Source organism: Oxyura jamaicensis, chromosome 5, assembly GCF_011077185.1.
Source record: "Oxyura jamaicensis isolate SHBP4307 breed ruddy duck chromosome 5, BPBGC_Ojam_1.0, whole genome shotgun sequence".
Lineage (NCBI taxonomy): Eukaryota > Metazoa > Chordata > Aves > Anseriformes > Anatidae > Oxyura > Oxyura jamaicensis.
Genome location: NC_048897.1, coordinates 51,734,713 through 51,758,512, shown reverse-complemented (window position 1 = coordinate 51,758,512; position 23,800 = coordinate 51,734,713). Strand labels below are relative to the sequence as shown.

Sequence of the window (23,800 nt, the reverse complement as noted above, 5' to 3'; positions counted from 1 at the left end):
GGGGCTGGGAAAGGGACTTTTGGAGCAAAAACATGGTCCCGTTAGACAGGGTAGGGGTTAGATCGCGGCTAATGTGGCAGGGGTGTTGAGGCAATTAGAAGCTGCATGGCTTAGCTATAAGCACATCTTCCCATGCTGTGGGTTTTGCTGAGTGTTCATGTGAGAGGCCAGTTTGGGGATGCCAGAAGCACGCAGGGAATCTTGCCACAGCCCCACCAGCTCCTTTACCAGGGTCTGTCCTCCCCAGAGCATCCCCACGTGAACCAGCCCCCTGTAAACCCCTCGACACTCCCCACAGCCGAGCAGGATGTGGCCCGATGCTGCCCCAGCTCAGTTCCACAGCCACGGCCGTGGTGCTGGGGCAGGACGAGGAGCTCCCACCCCGGGGTCACCCCGCTCCTCTCCCACAGGAGGGCCCTAAGGACCGGTTGGCACTGACACAGCCCCACAGCCCCCAAAGCGCACCCAGGACCAGGACCAGGCCTGGAGATGCTCGGCCATAAGGCAGTGCCTTCAAGGAGCCCGGTTTCCTCCCTGCATGGGGCTTGCCTCCATCTCCAGCAGGGCCGTGCCGACAGCAGGAGGGACAAAGCGTGGCCATGACAGAGCACGGGATGGCCACAGGGGCTGCGCCGTGTGGGGCTTTGCTTGCTTGACCCCGTGCCGGGCCCACGCCAGCACCGCCAGCCTGAGGCAGCCCCGCTGCACGCTTTGGTTGCGCTCCTTTGGGCTTTGAAGACGAAAATGTCCAGCTGCTTGCTCTTACCCTCTGCCTCGTACTCCTCGCTGCCCCGCGTCTTCCAGTGCTGGGGAGAAAACAAAGGGTTCCCAGGTTGTTATTACAGCAAGGCACGGCGCTGACGAAAGGCTCCACCACCAGCATCAAACGAGCGGCAGGGCTCCAGCCGCCGCCAGGCTTTCATCTCCTTGGTCTCAGCGGGCCAGGCTGGCAGCCCCCGGCTTTTTGATGCTGCCTGCTGCTGGCAGGCACGGTGCTGCCGTGGGGATAAGGCACAGGACTGACAAAGCCCCCCAGCCGACCTAGGAGAGGCGCGGCAGCAGATCAGAGCCGTGCTGCTTTCTTGGCGGTATTGATAAGAGAGGGGGGATGTGGCGAGGATCGTGTGCTGCACGTAGGCAGCATCTGAGTGCGTGCTACCCCTTCCTTACAGCATCCTGGGGCAGGGTGACTCCTGAAGCCTTCACAGATCCCACACACAGCCAGCCTGAGCTCCAGGATGAGAGCAGAGCCCACTCGGAGCCTCGAGCATCCCCACTGTGGGCAGCCTGTAACATAACCACCACCCCACGGCCCTCCCCGGGGGATCACGCATCACCTGCGCCAGCTGCAGATCCCGAGCAGCCCAGGCAAAGCTCATGAGCAGCAGGCAATTAGGCTGCAATGAACCCCCTCGCATGAGTGCAACGGGGACACCTGCTCCCAGAGCACACACGATGTGGGAAATGAAGCTCTCGCTGCTTTGTGCTTCCAGTTTTGCAAGGGGGACCCATCTGCCTGCAGAGCTGGAGGGCCAGCAGCCTGTGCAAACCCGCCCCAAAACACCTCTGCTGGCCATAGCTGTGGGTCAGGAGAGCAAACTGCACTGCCCACAAGCTCCCTGAGCTACACAGAGGAGGAAAAATCTCTTTGCTGCTCTTAAGCCATCCTACTTCTTCCAAGCCAATGCTGCAGCAGCTCAGGCAGCACCAGGAGCAGGGCAGAAGTGCAGTGCTCAAAATGACTTCCCGTGCATTATGTGCTGTCCTGCCACCACCAGCCTTGTACCAGCTGAGGGGATTTGCTAACGAGCCATGCTCAGCAATATTAACTCCTAGTTTAGCAGCAGTGGCAGATGTTACTTCTCCACAATCACGAGCGCGTGCTTGCGCATGCATGGCACTGATGGATTGGATGTCAAAGTCACCCAGGACATAAAGAGGCTCTAAATCATCACAGAAAAGTTCAATACGTCTCATTCAGATTACAGCTAAAAGCCATTAATCTACAGCGTTACCATGGGAACTGGATTAGGTCACTGTACTTTTTTAGCTCTGCTGCTTGCGCCCGTTTCGGCTGCCGGATGAGGGAAGGGCTGCTCAGAGCCACAGCATCTCCAAGCACCCGTTTGGTTTTGGGGCCAGGGCAGGAGCCCGAGAGAGCAGGAACCCAGGAGGAGATCTGGGATCTTTGCTCCCCCAGGAGGCTGCAGGCAGCGATCAGGCTGGCACAGACAGGGCTGGAGCCTACAGCTCTGCTGGATATCTGAAGATCTGCTGGATATTCCAAAGCCAGGAACAACACACCAGAAAGCTGTGCATTTCAACCCAAACGAGCTATTAAGCTAAATCCACCACCATTAGGGTGGGCAGACTCCTCGATAACCCATCGTGCTGATCACACAAAGCAGGAGCTGAGGCAACATGTACTGTAAAAGCAAAGACCAGCCCCTGCTCCCCAAAGTGTGCAGGCAGGCAGCACCCTGCCTTCTAAGTGCTGGTCCATACACAACGGCCCTCGGCGTGCGGGGAGAAGGCACCTTTGGGTGCCAGAAGCAGCCCCTGCCCTGCTGTCCCGTCCTCAGAAGGGGACCACCAAGGATTAACTGGGCAACGATGCTCAGAACAGGGCCCACTGCTGTGTCCAAGTCTTTCTGCATAAGCGGTGTGTGTATATTCACCTCTATATAATTTTTGTTTAAAGAATCTAAACCGTTTAGCACCAGAACCTCTCACATCAAGGACTTGTCCAAACCAAACAAAAACAAATATATATATAAAAAAAAAAACAACCAGAACTCCAGGAGCCCCCAGACCACAGCACACACTAGAACCACGAGCACAAAACAACCTGAAGACACCAACCACTGGGGGCCACAGACGGGCACCCCCTCACCACCAGCCCCAGGGGGCTGTCGTGACCCCCCGGCAGCATTCCCGGGGGCCCCGGGGTGCCCTTTGTGCGGCGGGGGCTCGGGGTCGGCACCGCCATGGGGAGGACAAAGGGGGCTTGGGGCCGACGCACGGCGGTGTCAGGCAGGGCATTGTCCCCGGGCGGCGGTGCTCCAGCTGGATGTGGGTCACGCACGGCACGGGGGGCTCAGGAATGCATTATTGGGGCAGGCGCGTGCCCCGCACGCCGAGCGGCAGATGGCCGCGGCTTTCATTGCTCGCCGCCCCTCCAGCTCGGGGCCCGGGCGAGCATCTGCAGCCTGTGCCGTTTGCTCGCCGTGGCCTCTCCCCATAACAACGCAGCAACCTCTCCCACCCTGCCATCTGCTCCAGCGAGACAGAGCTTTGTTCTCCCCCAGAATATATTGCTAATTAAGGCGACGAGCAGGGGCGCACGCTGAGCCTGCTGCGCACACGGCGAGGCGATCCCTCGCACCAGGGCTGGCAGCCCCGCAGCCTCTGCCTGGGGACAAATGGTCACAGCGAGGACTGCCGAGGGACAGCAGAGCTCCATGAGCCTCCTCGTGGTTATCTTTAGCTGCCAAGCACCAGTAAATGCACCTTTGGGGAGAGCAAGCACCGTGCTGAGCTGTCACCTGCAGATCCCGATTTTTGCAGGATAAGGAAAAAAAAGCCGAGCCTGCTGCTCTGGTACAGCCCCGTAGCTCAGCAGCCTTCCAGCAGGGAGCAGGGCACAGCTCTGCCCTCTCCTCCTGTGGAGGAGCCCCAGCAGACACCACGCTGGGCAGAAGCCAGCACGCAGATGCTGAGGGAACGAGCAACTTCAGCAGGCACTGAAGGGACGGGGCTGGGACACAACAGCAGTTTGTGAGGTTTTGCCTCCTGCAGTGACAGAGGGACCTTTCCCGGAGCAGAGCCCAGCAGCTGGGCGAGGGGAGACGACAGATGCCTGACCCCGAGGCCTGGAAGTCAGCACAACCTTGGGACGGGACGCATTTGGCCACATGCACAGGGACGTGGAGCTGGGGACCCACCGGCTCTGACCCCAGAGGCAGAGGGTGCTGTGCCCGGCTTGGGGTCAGCAGCCCGCAGCCACCAGACCTGCCCCACACATAACACCAGGCAAAAAGGGAACAGGAGCAAGGCCACAGCGCTCCCCAGGCACGCTTGGCTGGCTCTCAGCCACCAGGGGCCCAACAAAGCACCCCCTGCATCGAGCTTTTGGGATGAAGCAATCTCATCCAACAACCGGGGCTGGAGATAAGCGGCTTCAACCTCCTCAAGTTTTCACGTTGCGTTTGTAGGGGCTTTCAGTGTCACAGCTCCAGCAGCACCACATCCACAAAGCCACCAAAGCCACAGATTCCTGCCCAGGAACCCGGCGACACCCCGGTGGCAGCGATGCCACCGAGCTCAGCCCCGGCTGCTCGGGGCTTGGTCCAGCAGCACCTGGATGAGGTGGCGGAGCCACTCGGGGCAGCCGATCCCCACGGACCAGCCCTCCCCGGCTCCACAAACACGAGATGAGAGGCTGAGAGGGAAGGAAGCCTCCCAGACAGAGCCCGAGCCCTTCTAATTGGCACCGGCTGAAAGCAAGCGCCAATTAAGCCGCGCTGCCCCAGTTCTCAGGCTGGCAAAACACCCCGAGCTGGAGACAGTCTGAGCACAGTCAGCAGCACGTTCATGTGCACAGCAGGAAAAAAGAAAAAGGGGGAAATGGTTGTGTCCAGCCCCAAAACATCAGTGCCTCAGGAGCCCCCAGCACCAGGCAGCATCTCAACCCCAGAGCCTCCAAGAAAACAATTTCTATGTATACCAAAATATGATCCTCGTACAGACAGGATAAGAATGCTGATAAAGATTAAAAACGCAAATTTTACAGATTTATCCTGTTTTTTTTTGGCTCACGTTTCAAGGGAATTAGCCACCCCATCCACCCGGAGAGGCGCACCAAGAGGCCGCGCTCCCTGCCAGCTGCACCAAGGCTGTTAGGCACCGATTTAGTTAATTACTGACCTTGTTAATGGAGCAGCCCTTCGCACCTACCCAACAGCTAACACCGAGGAATAAAATTAGAGTGCCCTCTCCTATCGAGGGCATCGCTTCCCTGGGGGGCGTGGGAGGATTCGTGCTGGTTTCCAGGGCAGGGCAGCCCAGCACCAGGAGGTGGGTGAGCATCACCCAGGGCAGCGAGCAAGAAGGCAGGGTAAAGAAGCTGCCTTTTGGGAAAAAAAAATGTTCTTTGAGCTTTTTTTGAAAGCTCAGCTTCACAGGAATAGTAACACATATGGCTGTGAACCTGGAAATTGGAAAATTCTCCCTTCCTTCCCTGCTCAGGGCTGAGCATCCCTGTGTGCAGGGTGGCTGCAGAGCCCCCCTCTTGCTGGGGAGAGCACAAGGGAAGCCGGGAGGAGGAGGGCAGAGAGCAGCACGTTTCCCCTGCCCACTGGAAAACTTGTGCCGCGCACTCCTGAGCGCTCACTGCTTTATTGACAATGCCTGGCAAGCCCTCGGTGGGCTGGAACAGGCCCAGCTCCGAGGAAATGCTGCCGTGGCAGCATGTTAATGTGTGCCAATGCCCAGCCAGGCTCTCCTTCACCTTCAGATTTCTTTGGAGAAGCAGAACCAGAGTGTGAGTGTGCACCCTGTTGGCGCCCATGCTGCTCGGAGCTGGGGGTGCCCAGCACTAAGCACCCTCCCCGTGGCACCAGGGCAGGAGCACAGCCTTACAAGTGGCTCGCTGGGGAAAGAAAACACTTTTGGCCATTTGGCTGAACCCACAAATGGCCAAATCATGAAGGCGACAGCTCTGAGATGCCGGCACCGTCCCACGGCAGCCGCCTGCTGCCGATCCCCGCTCCGCCAAGCACTCTGATGGCGGTGTGCCCTTCCCCATCCCTCCCACCAACACACCAGGGCCTGGCGGGGTTTTCCTGGGTGAGCTAATGGAGGAGGACACGCTCCTTCTGCTCGCTTCGCTCCCAGCCCACACCTCGTTAGCCACGGAGGCAGCCAGCATTTAATTGCTGGCCGGGAGCACGGTGAGCGCACGTCACCGCACCACTGCGCATGCCCAGCTCCTCCTGGGATCCCCACAGCTCTGCAGAGCTGATCCCAGGCAGGATTTTGGGGTCAGAGAGAGGGATTTTGGGGTCACCTGCTGTAGGAGATGACCAACAGATCACGGGGGGACAGCCAGAGGGGATCGTCCCCCTCGCTTGGTGAGCCCCAAGGACATCTCAACCACCTCCATGCTTGCGCATCACAGAGCTGCCCACTTTGTTTAGCCATGGCCACAGGCATACCCCAAAAGCAAAGCCTCACCTCCTCGCAGCCACCGGGAGCGATGTGCGGGGGCCGCGCTTCCTCGCCCAGCGGCTCGAGGACGGTCACCTCGGTGAAATCCTCCACCGATGCCCGGAACTCCGGCAACGAGCGCCGGCCGTAGCGTTTGCCGCCTTTGATGTACTTGGGCTGCGCTTCTGGGGAGGAATCTGTGAAGTTTGAGAACAAAGCACGTCGGTAACGTTTTTGCAGGTCCTGCCTGGGCTCCCCGCTCACACAACTGGTTTGGCTGCAGCTCTTCGAGCACCGACCCAGCAGCGATTTCAGGCACGGTGTGTTGGAACCGGTCCCACCCCAAACCAAACACTGCCCCAAAGCACAGCGATAGCTCTGCCTTGCTCCCCCCCCCCACCGATTTCCTGACCGGGTTTGCTCAGTTAACAAGGTGCTGGGGGAAGCCTTGTCAACCCTGCCTCGGATCGGAGAGTCAATCAGGTCTGTTCTCCTTGCACTAATCTTCATTACCAGCGACGGGCAAGTTTAATTAGGGGCAGCATCGCCAGAGCCTCCAGATCACCCAGGCACCTGGGCAACCTCCGCCACTTAAATCACAGCTAGATTCAAAGCGTCAAGATGACCAGGCAAGTGGAAAAAAACTGAGCAAGTTCGGAGGCGAACATCCCCCGAGGGGCCCGAAAGGAGGAGCTGATCCGTGCGAGGGCCAAGGCAGGTGCCAGCCCGCGCCGTCCCCACAACCCCTGGGAGCCGCCACCTAATTACAGGGGGGGGGGCTTCGTGGCTCCAGCTCCCCGCAACCACCTCCTGCCTTCGGGGACTGAATTATCCACGAGCACTGGCAGACAGGCATCAAAACAAAAATAAATAAATAAGCACGTTTCAGGCTATTTTCAGCACGAGTCATCCGACGTCTGGAGCAGGGGGGCAAATTAAGCGGAGGACCCAAATTAACCAGGGATTCAATTAGGGAAAGGCTCTCGGCCGCGCTTTGTTTCGGTGTTTGCTAACCTCGCTGTCGAAACCCTCCCCCAGGACCTGCTCATCTTTGTTTTTTCGCCACTCGCAGCGCACCGAGCGCGGCAGCTTTTTAAATTTTTTATTTGCAGAGCGCCCCGGTACGAAATAAGCGCGAGGAGCGCCCCATTACCAGGGCCGGGGAAGCCGACCCATCGCTGACAAACAGCACGCGGGGAGCAGCGGGTCTCTAAACCCCCCTGCCCAAACGCCTCCTCGGATAATATTCCTTCAGATATAGGCTTCAAGCTTGTTAGAGGGGGGGAAAAAAAACATTCCGCAACTTAGCTATGCAATGAATTATAAAATACACAGGCCTGGGAGCCCTTTGATTCCTCCAGACTCGCGCTCCATCCGTCCGTATTGCAGCTCTAGGGAACAAACCCGGCGCCCCGTGTTTGAACAAGGCCATTTTAACAAGATTTGCTGCAGCTGGGACTCGCACATGAAAGTTGGGTGATGAAGTGTGCTGAGAGGGGAAAAAAAAAATCTGCAGTGAGACAGGCTGATTAAGTGAGAGCCGGAGAACAAAAGCGAACCTTATCGCTCCTATTAAAGCCTGCCCGATGGTGAACAATCTCCATCGAGCAGCTCTCTCTGAAATGCTAATATTTGTGGCTACCCATTCACCCATTTCTTTCCTCGCTGCCACCTCCCCCTGCCTCGCCGGAGAGGGCTGGGGGGGCTTTGTGTTGTCTTTTTTTCTTTTTTTTTTTTTTTTTTTTTTTGATAAATAAATTTTCTCTGCCGAGACACAGACGCACCCCTACACCCATCTGTCTCCGGGAAGGCCGGGGGAGAAGCAGCAGCAATTCAGCCATAATGAAGTTATTGCTAAACGTACCTCTGGATTTCCTAATTTCACGCTTCCAATCCCCCCGACAGCTCGTGTTTAAGCCCTGCGGCAGCCAGGGAGTTAGGAAAACCCATGCACAAACACAGGTGCCCTCATGCCGGGCCGTTCTGCCAGCCTTGTAATAGCAAACAGGCAATGGGAGGTGTTTTTATTTCTTATTTTAAGTATTTTGAGGCTGGCAACTGACTTCACTCTCTCCGCTTTGACTCCTAGATCACCCCTTTGGTCTGAGCACCTCATTTTTCCTGTAAACCGAAGAGTTTTGAGGCCCAGGAACATCGCCAGGGTGGAGCAGTGACCTCCCTGAGCTGAGAGCTGAAAGCTCGCCCTTGCCTCACAAGGATCCCATCAAACAACCCAAAAATAATAATAATAATTTAAAAAAAAACTTTTGGAGCCACATCACTTCTGTTAACACGGGGTACAGCAGCAACCTGTACTTCCCAAGCACAGAACACCAAAGGGCTGAGCTCATTTCCAGCCCCAAAATAATGGGGAAGGGCTTCTTAACCCACACTCGCTTCAAAGGTAGGTGAGGAAATGGGAAGGAAATGTCAAAAATCAGCACTTCGAGGGACACAGGCCCACGGAAGGCAGAGCCGTGCTCTCACCCCAGGCGTGGTGAACCTCAGGCTCCTGGGGAGCTGAGCCCCGGCACCCCGTGGGCAGAGGGCAGGCGTGTGGCCTCCAAACGGGGGGAAAAAGAGGGGAAGAAAAAAAAAAATAGGTTGAACCTTCCCTGCTTTCTGCAGCCCTCAGCAACGTGAGGAATCAGGGAAACGCATGCTTTGGAGCTGGAGCCTAATTAGACACCAGGGTCTTATCTGACCCCCGCAACTGCCCCTGGGCTGCAGGGCGAGGGCAGGAGCCAGCATCGGTGCCCTGATGGCCAAAGGAGCCCGTGGGCAACTGCCTGAGCTCCCTGCCCTCATGGGGGGAATCACAGCCCCCCGAAGTCCATCTGAAAAAAACAAGAAGTCTGCATTTCAGAAGGAAAGTCCCAGCTGAAGCACAGCAGCCAGGAGTTCCCCAGCTCCCCCCTCTCTGCAGCTCCCCAGCTGGAGATCCACGCCTGATTTTCTGCCTTCAGAAATCATTTCACCACCACAGAAATCATTTCCAGCCCTGCTCTGCCCTCGGAGGTGGCATGGGCTCGTCCACCCCTCCTGGCACAGCAAATTGCCACACTCACGGCTCCCAGATAGAGCACCAAAAGCCCCCAGATGCACACAAAAAGGGGCTTTTCGAGGGGAACGCTGTCGAGCGGGTCACTTAGGGGCAAAATTAATTTCTTTGCTGCTTCAGGTTTGGAAGGGAGGAACCCTCCCTGGCACAGCAGACAGCAAATTGGTGCAAGTCGCCTTATGGATAGGATCTGCTAAGTCCTTTTCCCCAGGGATACCAGGTATTGTCCTGGCTCCTCTCGGTCCCCATTTCACTCTTTGGCTTCAGCAACCGAGGCAGAGGGGAGCAGCAGCTCCTGGGGACCCTGCCCAGGGTGCCGTGGCCCAAAACTGGGGTGTTTTGGCCAAAAAAAGGCACTGCCTGCACCTGAACCATCCCCATGGCTTTGTACCTGTCCCCACACAGGGCTGCTCCCAGAGCCAGACCCATGTAAGCACACGTGGGTTTCCTGCGAGTTGTTTATCCCCAGCTTTCTCGGGAGGGCAATCAGGTTGTCTCCATGGGAAGGGAAAGAACAAGAGCCCCTCGTGCTGAGGCTGGCATCGAGCTGCTCTTTAATTTATCCCGGGTGTTCCCGTAATCCCGCACTCCACCCCAGTAATCCCTCCCTGCCCAGGCTGCTAATGCACGGATGGGGCTTTTTAATTTTTATTGCCCCCGGACAGCCTCCTCCCAGCAGAGCAGGGCACAAGACACGTGTGGCATCACCCACCCCAGTCCCACCAAAGCATCCCCCTAAGACCGGGCTGCAGCTCCTCTGAACCCTGGGGTGCTGCTGGGGACGAGGGATCTCACCCACAGCCCTGCACCAGGCTAAAATAACCACTAATTTAAGATGCATGCAAGCGTTTTTCTGCTTTTCTCAGGGGAACATCACCTTCCCCAGGAGCGGTGCCCAGCCACAGAGCTTCCCAGCAGGGCTGGGGCTTGCCTGGCCAGCTGGGGCTCTGCTCCTGCACCAGCATCCCCGAGGGGACGCAGCTGATGACAGCAGTGCAAGGAGCTCTGCCTGCCCTTGATTTGCAGGGCTGCTTCCCCCGGCAGCCCCCAGGACCCCTCCTCCTGCCAGTCTGCCCTTCAGAGAGGGAATTTAGCTCCTTTGCCAAGGGGGAAAAATAAAAATAAAAATCGAGTCAAATCAAATCAGCCGCTCCCTGCAAGCATGAGCGCCTCACCCACCTGCTCTCCTTTCCCCTTCTCAAAATGGGGAAGCCCCTGGCAGCCTCTTCTGCAGGAACTGCTTTTGCATCACGCAGCTTTTTGGGTTCCTCTTCCCCAGCCTGGGTCCCACTGTGCCCCGCTGGGGAGAGGTGACAGCATCCATCCCTCCCTCCGGTCACCCACGCACCCAAGGGACCTTCCCATCTCCCAAAACCACAGCATCAACACACGTGGCCCCTTCCTTGCAGCGGAAACCCAGCAGATGCAGCAAACAGCCTCAAAAATCCGTGCTTCCCCGACAATTAGATTTTCATTTTCATCGCACGATGCAGAGCTCTTCACGCAATCCCCCCCCCCCGAGCCCGGGGCTGGCTGTAACGCCGGCGCTTCGGCAGTCGCTGACAGTTTGACACCAGCAGCACAAAGCAGCTTGTTCTCCCAATCTCGAGTTTGATCTAAATTAAAAGAAGCCAGGGCTTCTGCGCTAACCAACCTGTCAAAACGCATTAAAAAGAAATGCCTCCCGGGCCTGCCCGCGCCCGGCTCCCTACCTGCAGCGCGTGCCCCGTAAAGCCCGGCTGGCAAACAACTCCCCAAGGAGGGCTCTCCATCCCTCACGCAGCCACACGCTCCTCTTCCAGGCTGCATCCGTGATTTCCCCTGCGATAACCCCAAATTCAGCTGTTTCTAGAAGATTTCTTTGTATTTAAATAAAGCCAGAGGTTCTCAGCCGTATGATTTCCCCCGTAAACGCGGGGAGTCGGATTAGTTCTGGTTCATCGGGGTGCCGGGGCTGCCTCCCGCCCCGTGCCAGCTCCTCTCCAGCGGGCTGGAAGGGATCGCAGCAAACCTGAGCCCCCCCGAGGCACCAGCGATGCCCCCCCCCCGTACCCCCCAGGACCCACCGACAGCACGGGGAAGCTGCGTTAAGGGATGCCTGGTGCAGGAGCTGTCAGCACCCATCTCCCTCTAAGCATTAAGAGCTTCGGAAATGAAGTGTGTGGGGGGAAAAAAATAAAATAAAAATCCATCAATTGCATCTCCTGGGCCCTGCAGGTGTTTTTTTTTTTCTTCCAGCCCATTTGGGGGGAAAGCTGTCATTTTGCTGCCTGGCTGCGCTGCCGAGCGCAGGATGCTCCAAGGGCAGAGCCGAGACGGATGCTCCAGGAGAAGCCTGGAGTTCCCCTCGGCCCCACGCTAAGCTCTTTTCTCCTTGGGGGATTTTCATGGCCCCGCTGCCGCTGGGCAGGCAGGATTAGGGATTTACATACAGGTGTGTAGGCACAGAGCTCAGCCCCCGCTCCAGCTGGGCTGCGGGGGCTCAGCCCCAGCCGCTGCTCCCAGCACCGGCCCCTTGTGCGCTGGGAGGGGGGTACCAGAGCTGTGACCTGATTTTAAAAAAATAATATCTAAAAGGCACGTGGAAACAAAGCAAGGAGAAAAAAAGGACGGAGAGCAGTCAGCGCCCACTGCTTTCTCCAGCCAGCCCCAGCCTGGCTTGCTAGAGGGCTCGCCTTGTTCAGAAACATCTTTGGGCCAGAAAAACCATTTTGGGACAGTCAGAAGCACCTGACGGTCCCCTGGGAGAAATGCAGGCACCTCGCAGTGCAGACCACTTTTCCCGGTTCACCTCGGGCACTGAGAAGAAGAATGAGCCTTAAAATAAGGCGGCACGAGGCAGGAGCGACGTTTCTATTTCCAGCAGCCCATCCGCAGGACGGGCTCTCACCAAGTCCATTTCCTTACAGCCGGCACAAAAGTAAGGGAGCCTCAGAGCCAGCACGGACGTCAGCTAAGGACACGTCCCCTGAGGTCTCCCGGGGGAGGAAGAGGGCTCGAAATAAACATCTAATGGCTCTGAAAACGTGTTTGCACGAGGGACTCCACTGCAGAGCTCAGCCCCTCCTGCTTCCTAGCCTGGGCACCTGCCGACCTGGCAGCAGGAGGGGAGCCGACCTCAGCACCCAGAAAGCATTTTCTCTTCCGAGTTCCTCTGTGAGAGCCACCCAGGTCTGTTTTTCCTAGGAAAAGGGACTATTTTAAATGGCATTAGTGTTTACCTGGTTCCTGGAAGTGCTCTTCATTTGACAGGGTTCTGGACAAGATGAGGATGAGTGCTTCTTTAAATTGGTCAAAGTGGACCTGAAAAAAAAAAGAGAGATCAGCTGGCACAGAGAATTAAATATCAGGCCGATGCTCCAGCAGAAGCGTGGCAGCAAGGCAAACACCTGAACAGATCACGACACCGAGCCAGGACCATGCCTTGGAGAAGCCACAGCGAGGAACACTAAGGCACGGCCAGTGCCTTTGAGCTCTTGGAAAACGGGCTGTTAAACCCAGGTCTGGAGCATGGCTATAGGAGAACCAGGGGACGATCTCAGCGCTGCTTTACCCCCCTCTCCCTTTTCCATCTGCATCTTCCCAAAAAAACCCTTTCTGCCCCTGCCACGAACAGTTGCAAGGGGGGTAGAGCACCACGAGCAGCCCATGGGGAATGCGAGCAACGCCAGCCACGGCACCGCGAGACGGAAACGCGGGGACAGCTGGGGAAGCTCTGACACGGCACAGCTGGCCACCACGATTCCTCTGGGCTAAAGAAACCTTAGGGGAATTTTTAGCATTAGCCTTTATATCCAGAGAAGCAGGGGACAGGCACCGCAGCGAGGAGGGCAGGGGTCCGGCCACGTGTGCGCTTCACCAGGACAGTTTGAGATAGGAGAAGCTGCCTGATAAAAGAAAACTCGGCATTTAGGCTAAACGGGCAGGGAAAAAGCACGGGACAGGTTCTGAGCAGGGACGAAGGGGGAGGAGGACGGGGCTACAGCTGCGGGCCAGATGGCTCCGTGCGCCGCAATTGTGCTGTGGCCACGGGAGCCCGGGGAAGATTAGGCTGCAGGGACAGAGCCGGTAATGCTCCAGACCCCCCTGGATTTAAAATGCAAATGGGCAGCACGGAGACAATGGGCACGGCTGCTCGGTGGGGCTCACAGGTGTCCCTGGTGTCCTACAGAGCAGGGAGGCAGAGGGAGGTGCTGCGGGCATGGCCCCAAGGAGAGCCCACGTGCCTTCAGCACCCAACTTTTGGATGAAGGTGTGAGAGCTGGGAGGATATTTTCCTTCCCATCAGACCTGCTGGAAAAGCTCAAGTACATCCTAAGAGCCAGGAAAAGCAGCATCTGCTCGTGTTGCACATTTGACCTTGGATGCTGCACACCCGTGCACAAAGAGAGAATTGCAGCTGCTAAAATTAAAGCTGCGCTCAGAACAAGCCAGGAGAGGAAACCCATGGCACAGCAAAGCCACGGAGTCTAAAATATCTCTTTTTAAAGAACATGATCCTTTGCCTTGGCTCCCAGCACCGTCCCTGCTCCGTCTCCCTCCAGTTTACCCCAGTGTGCCCACAGGAGGGATGTGCTGGGATGGGGGGAGGTCACGCACAGGGCTCCCCTCTGCTGGCGCTGCCGTGGGCACTTCAGGGCTGTCCAACCCCCCGGGGTGGGCATGATCCTGCCAGAACAGCCCCTGCGCTTGGCTGAGACAGCACCGAAAGCCAAAGGACCCGGGTAAGGACAGCACCAGCACCAGGACAAAGCGCTTCGGAGGCTGCCCCAGACGGCCGAGCCAGCCTGCTGCCAAAAGGCTGTCTGAGCGCGAGGCAGAAAGCCCGCAGCAGCGAAAGGCTGGCAGGGTATTTAAAGTTTAATGCTCCTTTTAGCACGCTCGGCTGAACCCGGGGTATTTTGGAACCAGCAGCTCGCAGCATCTGCTCCCTGCGCCCCCCGGCAGCCCCTCGAGCGCTCGCTGGGGGGGGGGTCACAACAGCAAAAATTGGCCATGGACGGAGGTGGGACCGGGGTCAGGGCCACGTCTCCTGGCAAGATGCAGTGGGATGGAGACATTGGGGGCTCCTTGTGAAGCCAGAGTTCCTCACGGTGCTTGGCACGGGGGGAGGAGGAGGAAGAGGAGAGCATCGCGGTGTTTTACCCGCTTGCTGCATTGGGAGCACCAAGCCCCGCTGCGGAGAGCGTTCCCAGAACGGGCAAATCCGAGACAAACGCGCCCGCACAGACAGAGCCCAGCTCAGCACCCCCAGGGCAAACACCAACCAGCAGCCGGTCCCAGCACCTCTCAAGGCTCAGCACCTGCTTTGCCACGAGCTTCCGATGAGCCGGTGCCTTATTAGCGCTAGAAAGAGAGCGCGCATGTGCCAAGCTACCTGCTGCTTTCCCCTGCTTGCCCCAGCAACGCAAATCAGCAGTCTGCAGCCAAGGTCCCTTGGGAAAATGAGCGGCGGCGGCGGCTCCTTGCAGCTCCTTGATCCCCGCGGAGCCTTCCCCAGAGCCCCGTCCCTGCAGCGGCAGACAGGGGGTTGGGGGGGGGAGCTCTGGGTGGGGAAGGGATGGGAATGGGGCGGCCTGAACCCAAATCTGCTGCTCGGTGTGCTAAAAACCAGCAAGCATGAAGGGGGGCGGCTCACCGCCGCCGTGGCGCAGCACCAGCGGCAGGGGACACCTGAGCTCCCCGTCCCCAGCTGGGGACGGCCACCAAGGACAGCCCCGTGTCTGGAGGTGCCCAGAGGTGCCCGACTCGCCCTGTCCCTGCCACTCACATCACCCAGCCGCCCATGGGCAGCACTGCAGTGCTGTCCCCAGACGCCTCTCTGCGTTCGCTGCTAACTGATGGGTATGGCAGGGGGAGCTGCACGCATCGCCTGGGGCCCCGAGCAGGCAGCCTGCCCGGGGAATGCCAGGAATTGCTGCAAGCATCGCGTGAGAAGAGGCATTTGGGATGGTCCAGCTCTGCCTTGAGAGGGGGATTTATACAACCCTGAGGGACCCCGGCGATAGCGCGCGCCGCTTAATCCCCAAAGCGCCGCACGGAGCCGGGGGGGGGGGGCACCGCGTGTGTCCACGCTCCCCCCCAGCACCCTGCACCCGTCCCCGTGGCACAGCCCCGGCACAAAAGGCTGCACGTGGCCCCGCAGACAGCACGCTCCCCCCTGTACGACACGCCACCTCCAAGAGCACAAAAACAAAGGCAGCTCGCTCTGCCAGCAGCCACCATCTGCGGCACCGCGCTGGATGCTGCTCTCCCGACGGGCTCCCGAGGAAAGCCGGGGGACCCCAGAGCTTCGCCACGGACCCGCTGGTGCTGCTAACGAGCACAGACACCGGGGGGACGCAGGGAAATGCTGGGGACAGGTTATTATGTCAGGGTTGGGAGCGTGAGCCATCCCTGAAGACAAAGAGTTGGGGGGAAAAAAATGCTCCTTGGGGTCCCTCGCGCCTCCAGGGCAGCTTGCAGGGGTTGAGCTCGTAGCTGGAACAGGGGTGAGTGTGCCCCATGCTCAGGATGCTTCCAGCAGGGGCTTCTTGGTGCCATCAGGCTGAGCATTTACATTAGATGCCACTTCCTACCCCTCCTCTGAGCAGGAGGAGCACTTCTGGCTGTCACATCCAGGGAGAAAGCAGGGCTTTAACGCTGCTTTTCCTCCCCCCTCCACCCCACGAGCAGCAGAGCCAGGCAACAGCATCCATGTGCCAGGAGCCCGAGCAGCACGGGAAGCCTCTGGGATTGAAGCAAAAAGCCACGCTGCGAATCCAAAGGTTGCAGACCCCTCTGGATCAGCTCCTGCTTCCACGCCAGCCACTCCCACGGTCAGAAGAAGGGCTGCAGCCATGGGGCGAGTGAGGAAAAGGAGGATTTGTTCCTTAAGGGAACCGGTTTGCTTTGTGAAAGCTGCCGTTTGATGGGAAACGGGGGTCTGAAGGGCTGCTCAGCCCACGCCTGTCGAGCACCTTGGCTCCATTTGCTGCTTTAAGGAGCCGTCAGGGTGTCTCAGCAGGAAGCAACCCAACACGGAGGCAGCAGCACAGGAGCACAAGGACGTCCATGCCAGGCATGGAGGTCCCCAAGGGCAAGCAGCACGTGCTCAGCACCCCGATATTTAAACCTGTAGAGACACAGCAGGAGCACGAAGCAGCTCCGCCACGGGGACCGCGTCCATGGGGCTAACGCAACCCGCGCCCACCCCGGCCTTACCCTGCCTAGGAGGTTGCCCTGGAGCAGGGTCTGCTGCAGCGCCGGGGCCACCTCCTCGAGGTGCAGCACGTGGCACAGGTCGGTGAGCTCCTCCTGCCCCAGCGACCCCGTGCCCGTGCTGTCGAAGCTGTCGAAGAGCTCCTTGAGGCGGGCTTCATACTGGTCCTGCTCAGCTTCATCCATCCCATAGCCTGCCGCGCTCACCTGCGGGGAGAGACGGGGATGGTTAGGACTTCCCGCAGCAAAGCAGCGCAAGGAAAAAACCCCCAGGGCTGACAGAGCAGCAACCCGTGCCACCGGTTTCACCCTCGTGCGTGGTTTTTTTTGGATGTTTATACCCTGCCGGGCAGCTGGCAGCAGCTATGGGCACGCGTGGCCCCCTTAGCACACGGATGCCATCGTGCAAGCATGGCTCAGACTCCCTAAGCCAGCACTTTCCCCATTATTTGGGGGCACACAGAGCTGGGGCAACACCACGCTGAGCTGGACGTCCCCGTGCTGGGTCACTGCCCCATCCCCGTGCTGCGGGGACTTGAGGTCAGGCCCTGCCCGGAGGCAGAGCTCAGAGCGCTGTGCCAGGAGAGGGACGCAGCCGGGGCAGCAGCAGGCAGAGCAGGGCACCGAGCCAGCCCCGGAGCAGAGCTGGATCATTTCTCCTCTGCTGCACGAGGCAAACAGCCCCAGGAGCTGCCCTGACACGGGCTGGGGGCTCGCCCTCCCCTCCAGACAGCAGCTCCGAACCCAGCACTGGTCCCAGAGCTCAGCCCCAGGAATTGGTTTGGGAGGAGGAGGCAGGGAGCGAAATTCCCTGCCCAAAATGCAGGATCTGGCTGGCATCCGATCATTCAGCCTGGCCGCGGGTTTCCCCTTGGCTCGGGAGGTCAGCAGCGAAATCGAGTGCCACCGCACAGTCCCTGCGTGCAGGGCCACCGCGGGGACACGCCAGCACCACCCCAGAAGCGCACTGTGGGCCGTACACAATGGGTATCACGGGGACCCTGTGCCCAGGGGGGGCTCAGCCAGCCTCAGACCACCACCCAGCACTGGCCCAGTCTCCATCTGAATTTGTTCTGCCCACGCTGCCAAGGCCACGTTTCCCAGAGGGGAGGTCATGTCCAAGCCCCCTGCCACGGCACAGCCACCCCCTTCCTCCCAGCTCGGGGTCTGGCTGGAGAGGATGCTCCCTGCTCCTGTGCCTGCCAAGGGGTGCGGGGCTGGTGCCAAGCGGCGTGTGGGGTCCGTGGGGCAGAAATACCCCGGCCTGGCTGCCCTCCCTCCCCAGGGGGATGCCACAAGGCCAGCAGCAGAGCCAGACCTCCCTCCAGAGAGGCAGCCCAGCCCAATATCATCACACCCAAGCTTCCCAACCTCCTTATCCCGTTTTTCACCCCCCAGGAGCCTCTGGAGTGGCTTTAGCCAAGCACCCAAGGAGGGTGCAGACGCATTTGCATTCAACCTGGGGTGCAGAGGAGGAGTCAACACCCAAAACCTCAAGCGCCTGCAAGCAGAGGGAAGGCAGCAAACTGGTTTCTTGCCTCTCACACCAGTAACCCCATTCCCCACTCGCACCCAGGGTGCTGGGCACCAGCATCACCGCCTTCCTCACAGCCCCCAGACTCACAGCTGAGCCCGCACAGAGCTGGCTCCAGCCCGTGGAGCTTCCCAGGCATTTTTTAGCCTCTTACCTTCGGGTTCAGCCACCTCCTATCCCCCAGAGACCTTTCCCGACCCTAATTCCACACTGCCACAACCAGTTCCCCCAGTTAAAGAGCTCAGTGCCACCTCCCGGCACGTCCCTGAGATCCCGTGCTGCCGCTGTATCGGGGTCACCAGCCGAGCCCCTCACTCGGTGCCGCAGCAGCCCCCAAAACTGACCCTGGATGAGCCCAGGCACGCTCAGGGAGGAGGGGTTGGGTGCCCATAAAACCCAGGAGGAAAATATGATGGTCAAAGGGCATCAGGTGCATGGTCCCTGTCTGGGGCCAGACCCCAGGTGAGTTTTTGGAGAGGGCACGGTGCCTGGGGCAGCCTGGCAGAGAGGGGCACAGCCCCACGGCGAGGCACAGCCCGAGCTCACCGGGCTCTGAACACAACCGGGGAGAGACCTCGCCATCCCCACGCAGTCGGGGGGGATACTCCAGGCTTTCCCAGGATAAAAAGCCCACAAAAAAGAATAGGAGCCCCCCCCCCCCCAGCTCCTCGCCTACCTGCGGTCAGCGGCGGCGAGCTGCCGGCAGCCAGGCGATCCCGCACGCATCCTGCACAACCTCCATCTTAGGCAGCCGGCTGCGCAAGGTGACCCAAGATGCCTACTCCCAGCTGAATTATTCAGCAGTGCTTCGGGGGAAAAAAAAAAAAAACCACCACCAAACAACCCACACCCTCCTACCTGCCCGGCTCGGGAGGCACCGGGGAGCTGCAGCCGTCACCCAGCCGTGGGCGCAACGAGGGCAGCGGCACCCAAACCCAGCCGAGGCCACGGGCTGGGGGATTGGCAGCAGAAGAAGGGCTGAGAAAGGAGTGGGGGGAACACGAAGCAGCAGCACAAAGCCTGAATTAAAGCTCAGCCTTTCATCTCAGCTCCAGATGGGCCAGCAGCTGAGATGCAGGAGGGCGGCTCGCGGGATAATAGCGGCGCTGAGCACCGGCGGCAGCTGGGCCAGGCTGCCCTGGCCCACCGAGGGGGAGAGGGGCCCTCGGCCCCTCCGGGGTCACTCTGCTGGCATTTATCTTCAGCCTCCTGGGTCATTTTAAGTCCCCCTCCCAAATGGCCAGCTTGAGGAAACCATGCAGGTTTAGGAAAAATGGGCTTTGCCTTCAATTTCTGTTCTGCCTACAACAAGTCCTTGGCAGCAAAGAATAATGGGACGAGGAAGTTTCACCAGCGTTTCTTTCCTTCCTTTCAATCCAGCCCCTCCAGAGAGCCAGACAACCTTCACAGCACACCACAGAGGCCTGACACAAGTACGTTCTCAGCTATATTTAACTCAAATGATACAGGCTAAAAATCGTAATTACCGCTTAGCGCAGTAAATGCTGAATCAACGCCAGCCCCCAAGCTTTAGCCTTGAACTACGGAAGACGCACGCTGCCCGATCGATCCCTGCACCACGGGGTAAGGACAGCACAGTGAGCACAGCACCTTTTTGTGCCCACACAAGGGTGCATCGAGCCGAAGGGCACGTTCGCTCAGCACCAAGGCTCACAGAGTTATTTCGGGCTGCATCACCGACGGTGTCAGTGTGCCTGCACCAGCGGGCAGGGACAATTCCACGCAAGGCACAGAAAGGTGCTGCTGTCACCGCTACCCTCGGTCACCTCGGCTCAAACGAGGGGCTGACAATCAGCGGCCCATTGGAGCCACATCTCATGGCCACATCCACAACACAGCAGCTCCAGGACGTGACCATTGTCACCCTGTGCCGAGGAACCTGGGCAGGTTAACAGCACCTTCCCTCCGCGCTTTGACACCCAGGGTGACGGGAACACAGCTGCCAAGAAAGGCCAGGACCTGGGCATTGGTGGGTTTTGTTCCGAGATGCTCAGCAGCCACAGAAACAGGGCCCTGGAGCTGAAAGGCCGGAGCTGGGGTTGTCCCAACTTATTGTCTCCTTTCCCTTAGGGTCCGTCTCGCCCACCGCAGCTGTGGCTAAGCTGACGTGATTCAGCACGCACACCGCAGACCCCGACGCCTGCTCCAGGGAGATGCCGGAGCTAAACCCAGGCCAGGTCCCTTCCCGCCGCGTGCCGTCCCCTCTCAGGGAGCTGTGGCTCCGTGGCAGGTCGCACAATGGCAAGAAGAGAAGGGCAAGGAAAATGACAAGAGGGCAGCGAAGCCCCCAAGCGTCACTAAATCACTCGGGGTCCGTAAATCACTTTGCAGCACGCCCAGCTCTTCGGGGGTCACCACCCAAGCCAGCCGTACAGCTGGCGGCTCCTCCTCCCCATTGAGCACCGCAAGAATTTCCACAGCCTGGCACCGGGCTGCTTTGCACCTCAATGCCACCTTCCAACCCCTCCCCAAACCGCAGCAACCCCCCCCCCAAAAAAAAAGTCGGCAGAGAAAGGGGACCCTGTTAACCAGCCTCCCCGCTCCCCAGATTAGCGGCGGAGCGTTAAGCGCCATAAATTTCTGGAAAGAGCTTCAAAAGGCAGCGCAGCGCTTTGAATATTCACGACACCTCGCTATTTGCATCGCAATGGGTCCTTTCACCCAGCACGCCGCCGAGCCAAAAACAAAGCACCCATCTGGCCGGATTTGTGCCGCGGCGGCTCGGGGAGATCCCGGCGCGGGGGAGAACCCGCGGTGCGCACCCGAAGGAGGTGATTTGGGGGATGCCAAACGAGCTGCTGCCGGTCCCCGGACCCCCCCCGGAGCTCCTCCCCGGGCTGAATCACGGTTCCCCCAGCACGCAGGCACGGCGCCGAGCGCCCTCGTCCCTGCGGCACCGGGGCTGGAGGCGATGCGCAAGGACAGATGCGGCTGCGCCAAGCAGGGCGCACGGAAAAAAAAAGCGTCTCGGACCCCCCGGTTCCTGCGGCTGAACCTAAAAAACCCTCCGGTTTAGGGGCTCCCCCCCAGCTCCCCCCCCCCCATCCTTACCGTGCCGCCCACCTCCCGGGATGCGCCGGAGCCGCCGTGCCCATGGCTTCCTACCAGGGACCGGCTGCTACTGCAGCAGTTGGGGGGCTTCAGCGGCGACAAAACCCCCCCGCTGCCTCCAGTTCCTCCCCCGGCAGCCTTCTGCGGCTTTCACAGCCGGGGCAGAGCCGGCCCGGCGCCGCCTCCCCGGAACGGGAGGGCCCGGTGGGGGGGGGGGGCGCGCAGCACCTCCGGTATTAGGGGCGGCCCCCGGGGGGGGGAGCGAAGGGCGAAGCACCCGAGGGTCGCGGCGGAGCGGGGTTGGGCACACCAACCCCGGTGCCGCTCGCCTGCCTGGAGCGCGACCACCCTCACTGGGGCTGCTGGGGCCGGTGGGGGCTTTTGGCACATCCTGGGACCTCCCCCATCCCCAGCACCCCTCCGGGAAAGGGTGGGCTGCGCCCCGGGATCACCCCGGTGCTGGGGTGCCACCTCCCCATCACCCCCACCATCCCCCGGTGTTGGGGTCCCCATCCCCATCACCCCCCCAAACCGGGGGTTCCCCCCCCCCGTACCGGGTTCCCCCCCGGCCCCAGCTCACCCGGCGCTGCTGCCGGTGCGCGGAGCGGTGCGGAGCAGGAGCGCGGCTGCCGGGGGAGGCGCCCGGTTCAAATGCGGCGGCGTTTATTGGGCCGCGGCGCGGGGGCGGCCCCGGGGGCGCGGGGAGGCCGCCGGCCCTTTGTGCGCCGGGAGCCGCCCCCCCCGGGCGCCGCCCCCGGCCCGCCGTACACCGGGACCCCCCCTTCTGCCCGCCCGGTATCGCGACAGCCGGTATCGCGACACGCCGTCGCCCCCCAACCCGCGCGCAACCCGGGTCCCCCCCGTGCGTCCGTGCGTCCCCGCGGGTGACACCTGGGCTCCCCCCGGAGAACAGCCCCAAAAAGGGTCCCCACTAGGGGCTGGGGACCCTCTCATCTCCCCCCATGCCAGCTGAGCGCAGGGAGCCGGGGCTGCGGTTGTGGCTTCTCTGATGGCTAGTAAAGGGTTGAGCAACCCTGCAACCCGCTGTGGCACGCTCGCGTGGGCTTAGTTTGCCTCTCTGCTAAAATTCGAGTGCCGTGCTGGTCGTTAGGGCCCTTCCTCTTTCTTAAGATGAACCTGAAATTGGTCTGAGGGCCCAGAATGTTTAAGGGGGTGGGAAGCAAAATCCTCGTGGCCAGACTGAGGGACACACGAAGCCTCTCTTCGGTGGGAAGCCCCGCTTGAGAGCCATGGGGTCCTGCAGGAGAGAGCTGGCCTGCCACGCCACCCCACAGCCGTGGGGACACAGGAGACGTGGCATGGGACCTGAATACCCCAAACATACGTGTGGTGGCATCCGGAGCAGCCCCGGACCCCGTGCACCCCCACTGAATGTCATGGCCTGCTGTGGCAGTGCCACCACGGTGGGACGTGGTGGATGGGAGCGGGACCCCCAGCCATGGGTCATGACCCCACAACGTCGGGGTGAGGAGAGGGGACTTTAATGGGAACGGGGCCTCCGCGAGGGGTTTGCTGGACAGATGTTAGCAGAGAGGGCTTTGTGCTGGGGGAGGGCTCGGGGGGTTGTTTTACAACATTGCCATTTTTCTCTGCAGCTTTCTGCTGCTCTGACACTTGCTGGGGCTTTTCTCTTTTTTTTTTTTTTTTTTTTTCTTTTTCTTTTTTTTCTTCTTTTCTCTTTTCTTTTCTTTTCTTTTCCAACATTTGCTTTCTCATCCCCGGTCCAAGCGCTTCCATTATGCGACGCTGAAGCCATCTGCTGCTTTGTTTTGCTGCTAGCCCTGCTTGTGCCAGGACCTTATCCCCCGCGCCCTCCTCCTTGCCGCTACCTCGCTAATCCACGGAACAGCCCCGAAAATCCACGGCTGCCACCAAACAAAGGCACTCAGCGCGTGCTCGCGTGTGCCCGGCGGTGGGGACAGCAGCCGGCGTGGTGTCCCCGTGTCCCCAGCCAGCTCGTGTGGCCTCGGCGGTGCCAGGGCGCATCGCTGCGGGGCGAGCGGGGGGAGAATTCCTGACTCATTCTCAGGACCGGCTGTTTGCAGAGGCATCCTGATATTTTTTTCCCTGATATTTCGGGATTTCCCCCCCCCCCCCAGCGAGCAGCTGCAGCCGAGCATCGCATCCGCCACCGGCGCTTCCCAGGGCGAGCTCGGAGGAAGGAAATCTCTGCTCGCCGGCGCCGTCACGCGTGGCACAGGAAAAGAAAGCAGGAATTCGGGGAAATCCAGGCCTGCTGAGCCCAAGCTGCCTCCCACGGCCGTGCTTCGCGGCTGCCATCCAAAAACGGGGGCTCAAGCCTCGCGTGTGTGCGCGCAGGGCTGCAGTGACCCCAAAAAAGGGGCCACGGGGCCCTCCTGGCCTGGATGCGTGGCCAGGTGGCCCCGTGATTGCTGTTCCCCTTGCCCAGTGGATCACTGCGGGCTGCTCGGTGGGGAGGTGGTTGTGGGGCTGGGGATATGGGGCTGGGGATAAGGGGCTGGGGTTGTGGGGCTGGGGTTGTGGGGCTGGGGGGCCCCCCAGTCCGGCCTCCATTGGGGCAAGCGGTGCCAGGAGCGAGCAAAGCCACGGGAAGGCAGGGGACGGTTAACAAAGGGAGCTCTGCGCGAGAAGATGTCGGCAGAAAGCCGCTAGGAAGCTCAGCGCCGGCAGCTGGGGCGGGGGAGAAGGGGGCCACGCATGGAGACCACCGCCCCCCCCCCCCC

At 60.0% G+C, this 23,800-nt stretch overlaps 1 protein-coding gene across 6 annotated transcripts in view; it reads right to left on the bottom strand.

Moving 5' to 3' along the window:
• Window positions 1-21,804, bottom strand: part of NIN (ninein) — a 59,477-nt gene extending 37,673 nt beyond the window's left edge. For 2 of the 6 annotated variants that reach the window (XM_035328988.1, XM_035328989.1), the window contains exons 1-5: window positions 21,075-21,238; window positions 16,472-16,675; window positions 12,490-12,571; window positions 6,235-6,404; window positions 767-806 (exon numbers count right to left, since the gene is read on the bottom strand). In XM_035328988.1, coding sequence (XP_035184879.1) covers window positions 767-806; window positions 6,235-6,404; window positions 12,490-12,571; window positions 16,472-16,654 — 475 coding nt within the window. In that variant the 5' untranslated portion in view covers window positions 16,655-16,675; window positions 21,075-21,238. Of the gene's footprint in view, window positions 1-766; window positions 807-6,234; window positions 6,405-12,489; window positions 12,572-16,471; window positions 16,676-21,074; window positions 21,240-21,654 lie in introns of those variants that run through there. The other 4 variants (XM_035328987.1, XM_035328990.1, XM_035328986.1 and 1 more) reach the window with 4 other exon arrangements.
• Window positions 21,805-23,800: the final 1,996 nt, after the last annotated feature.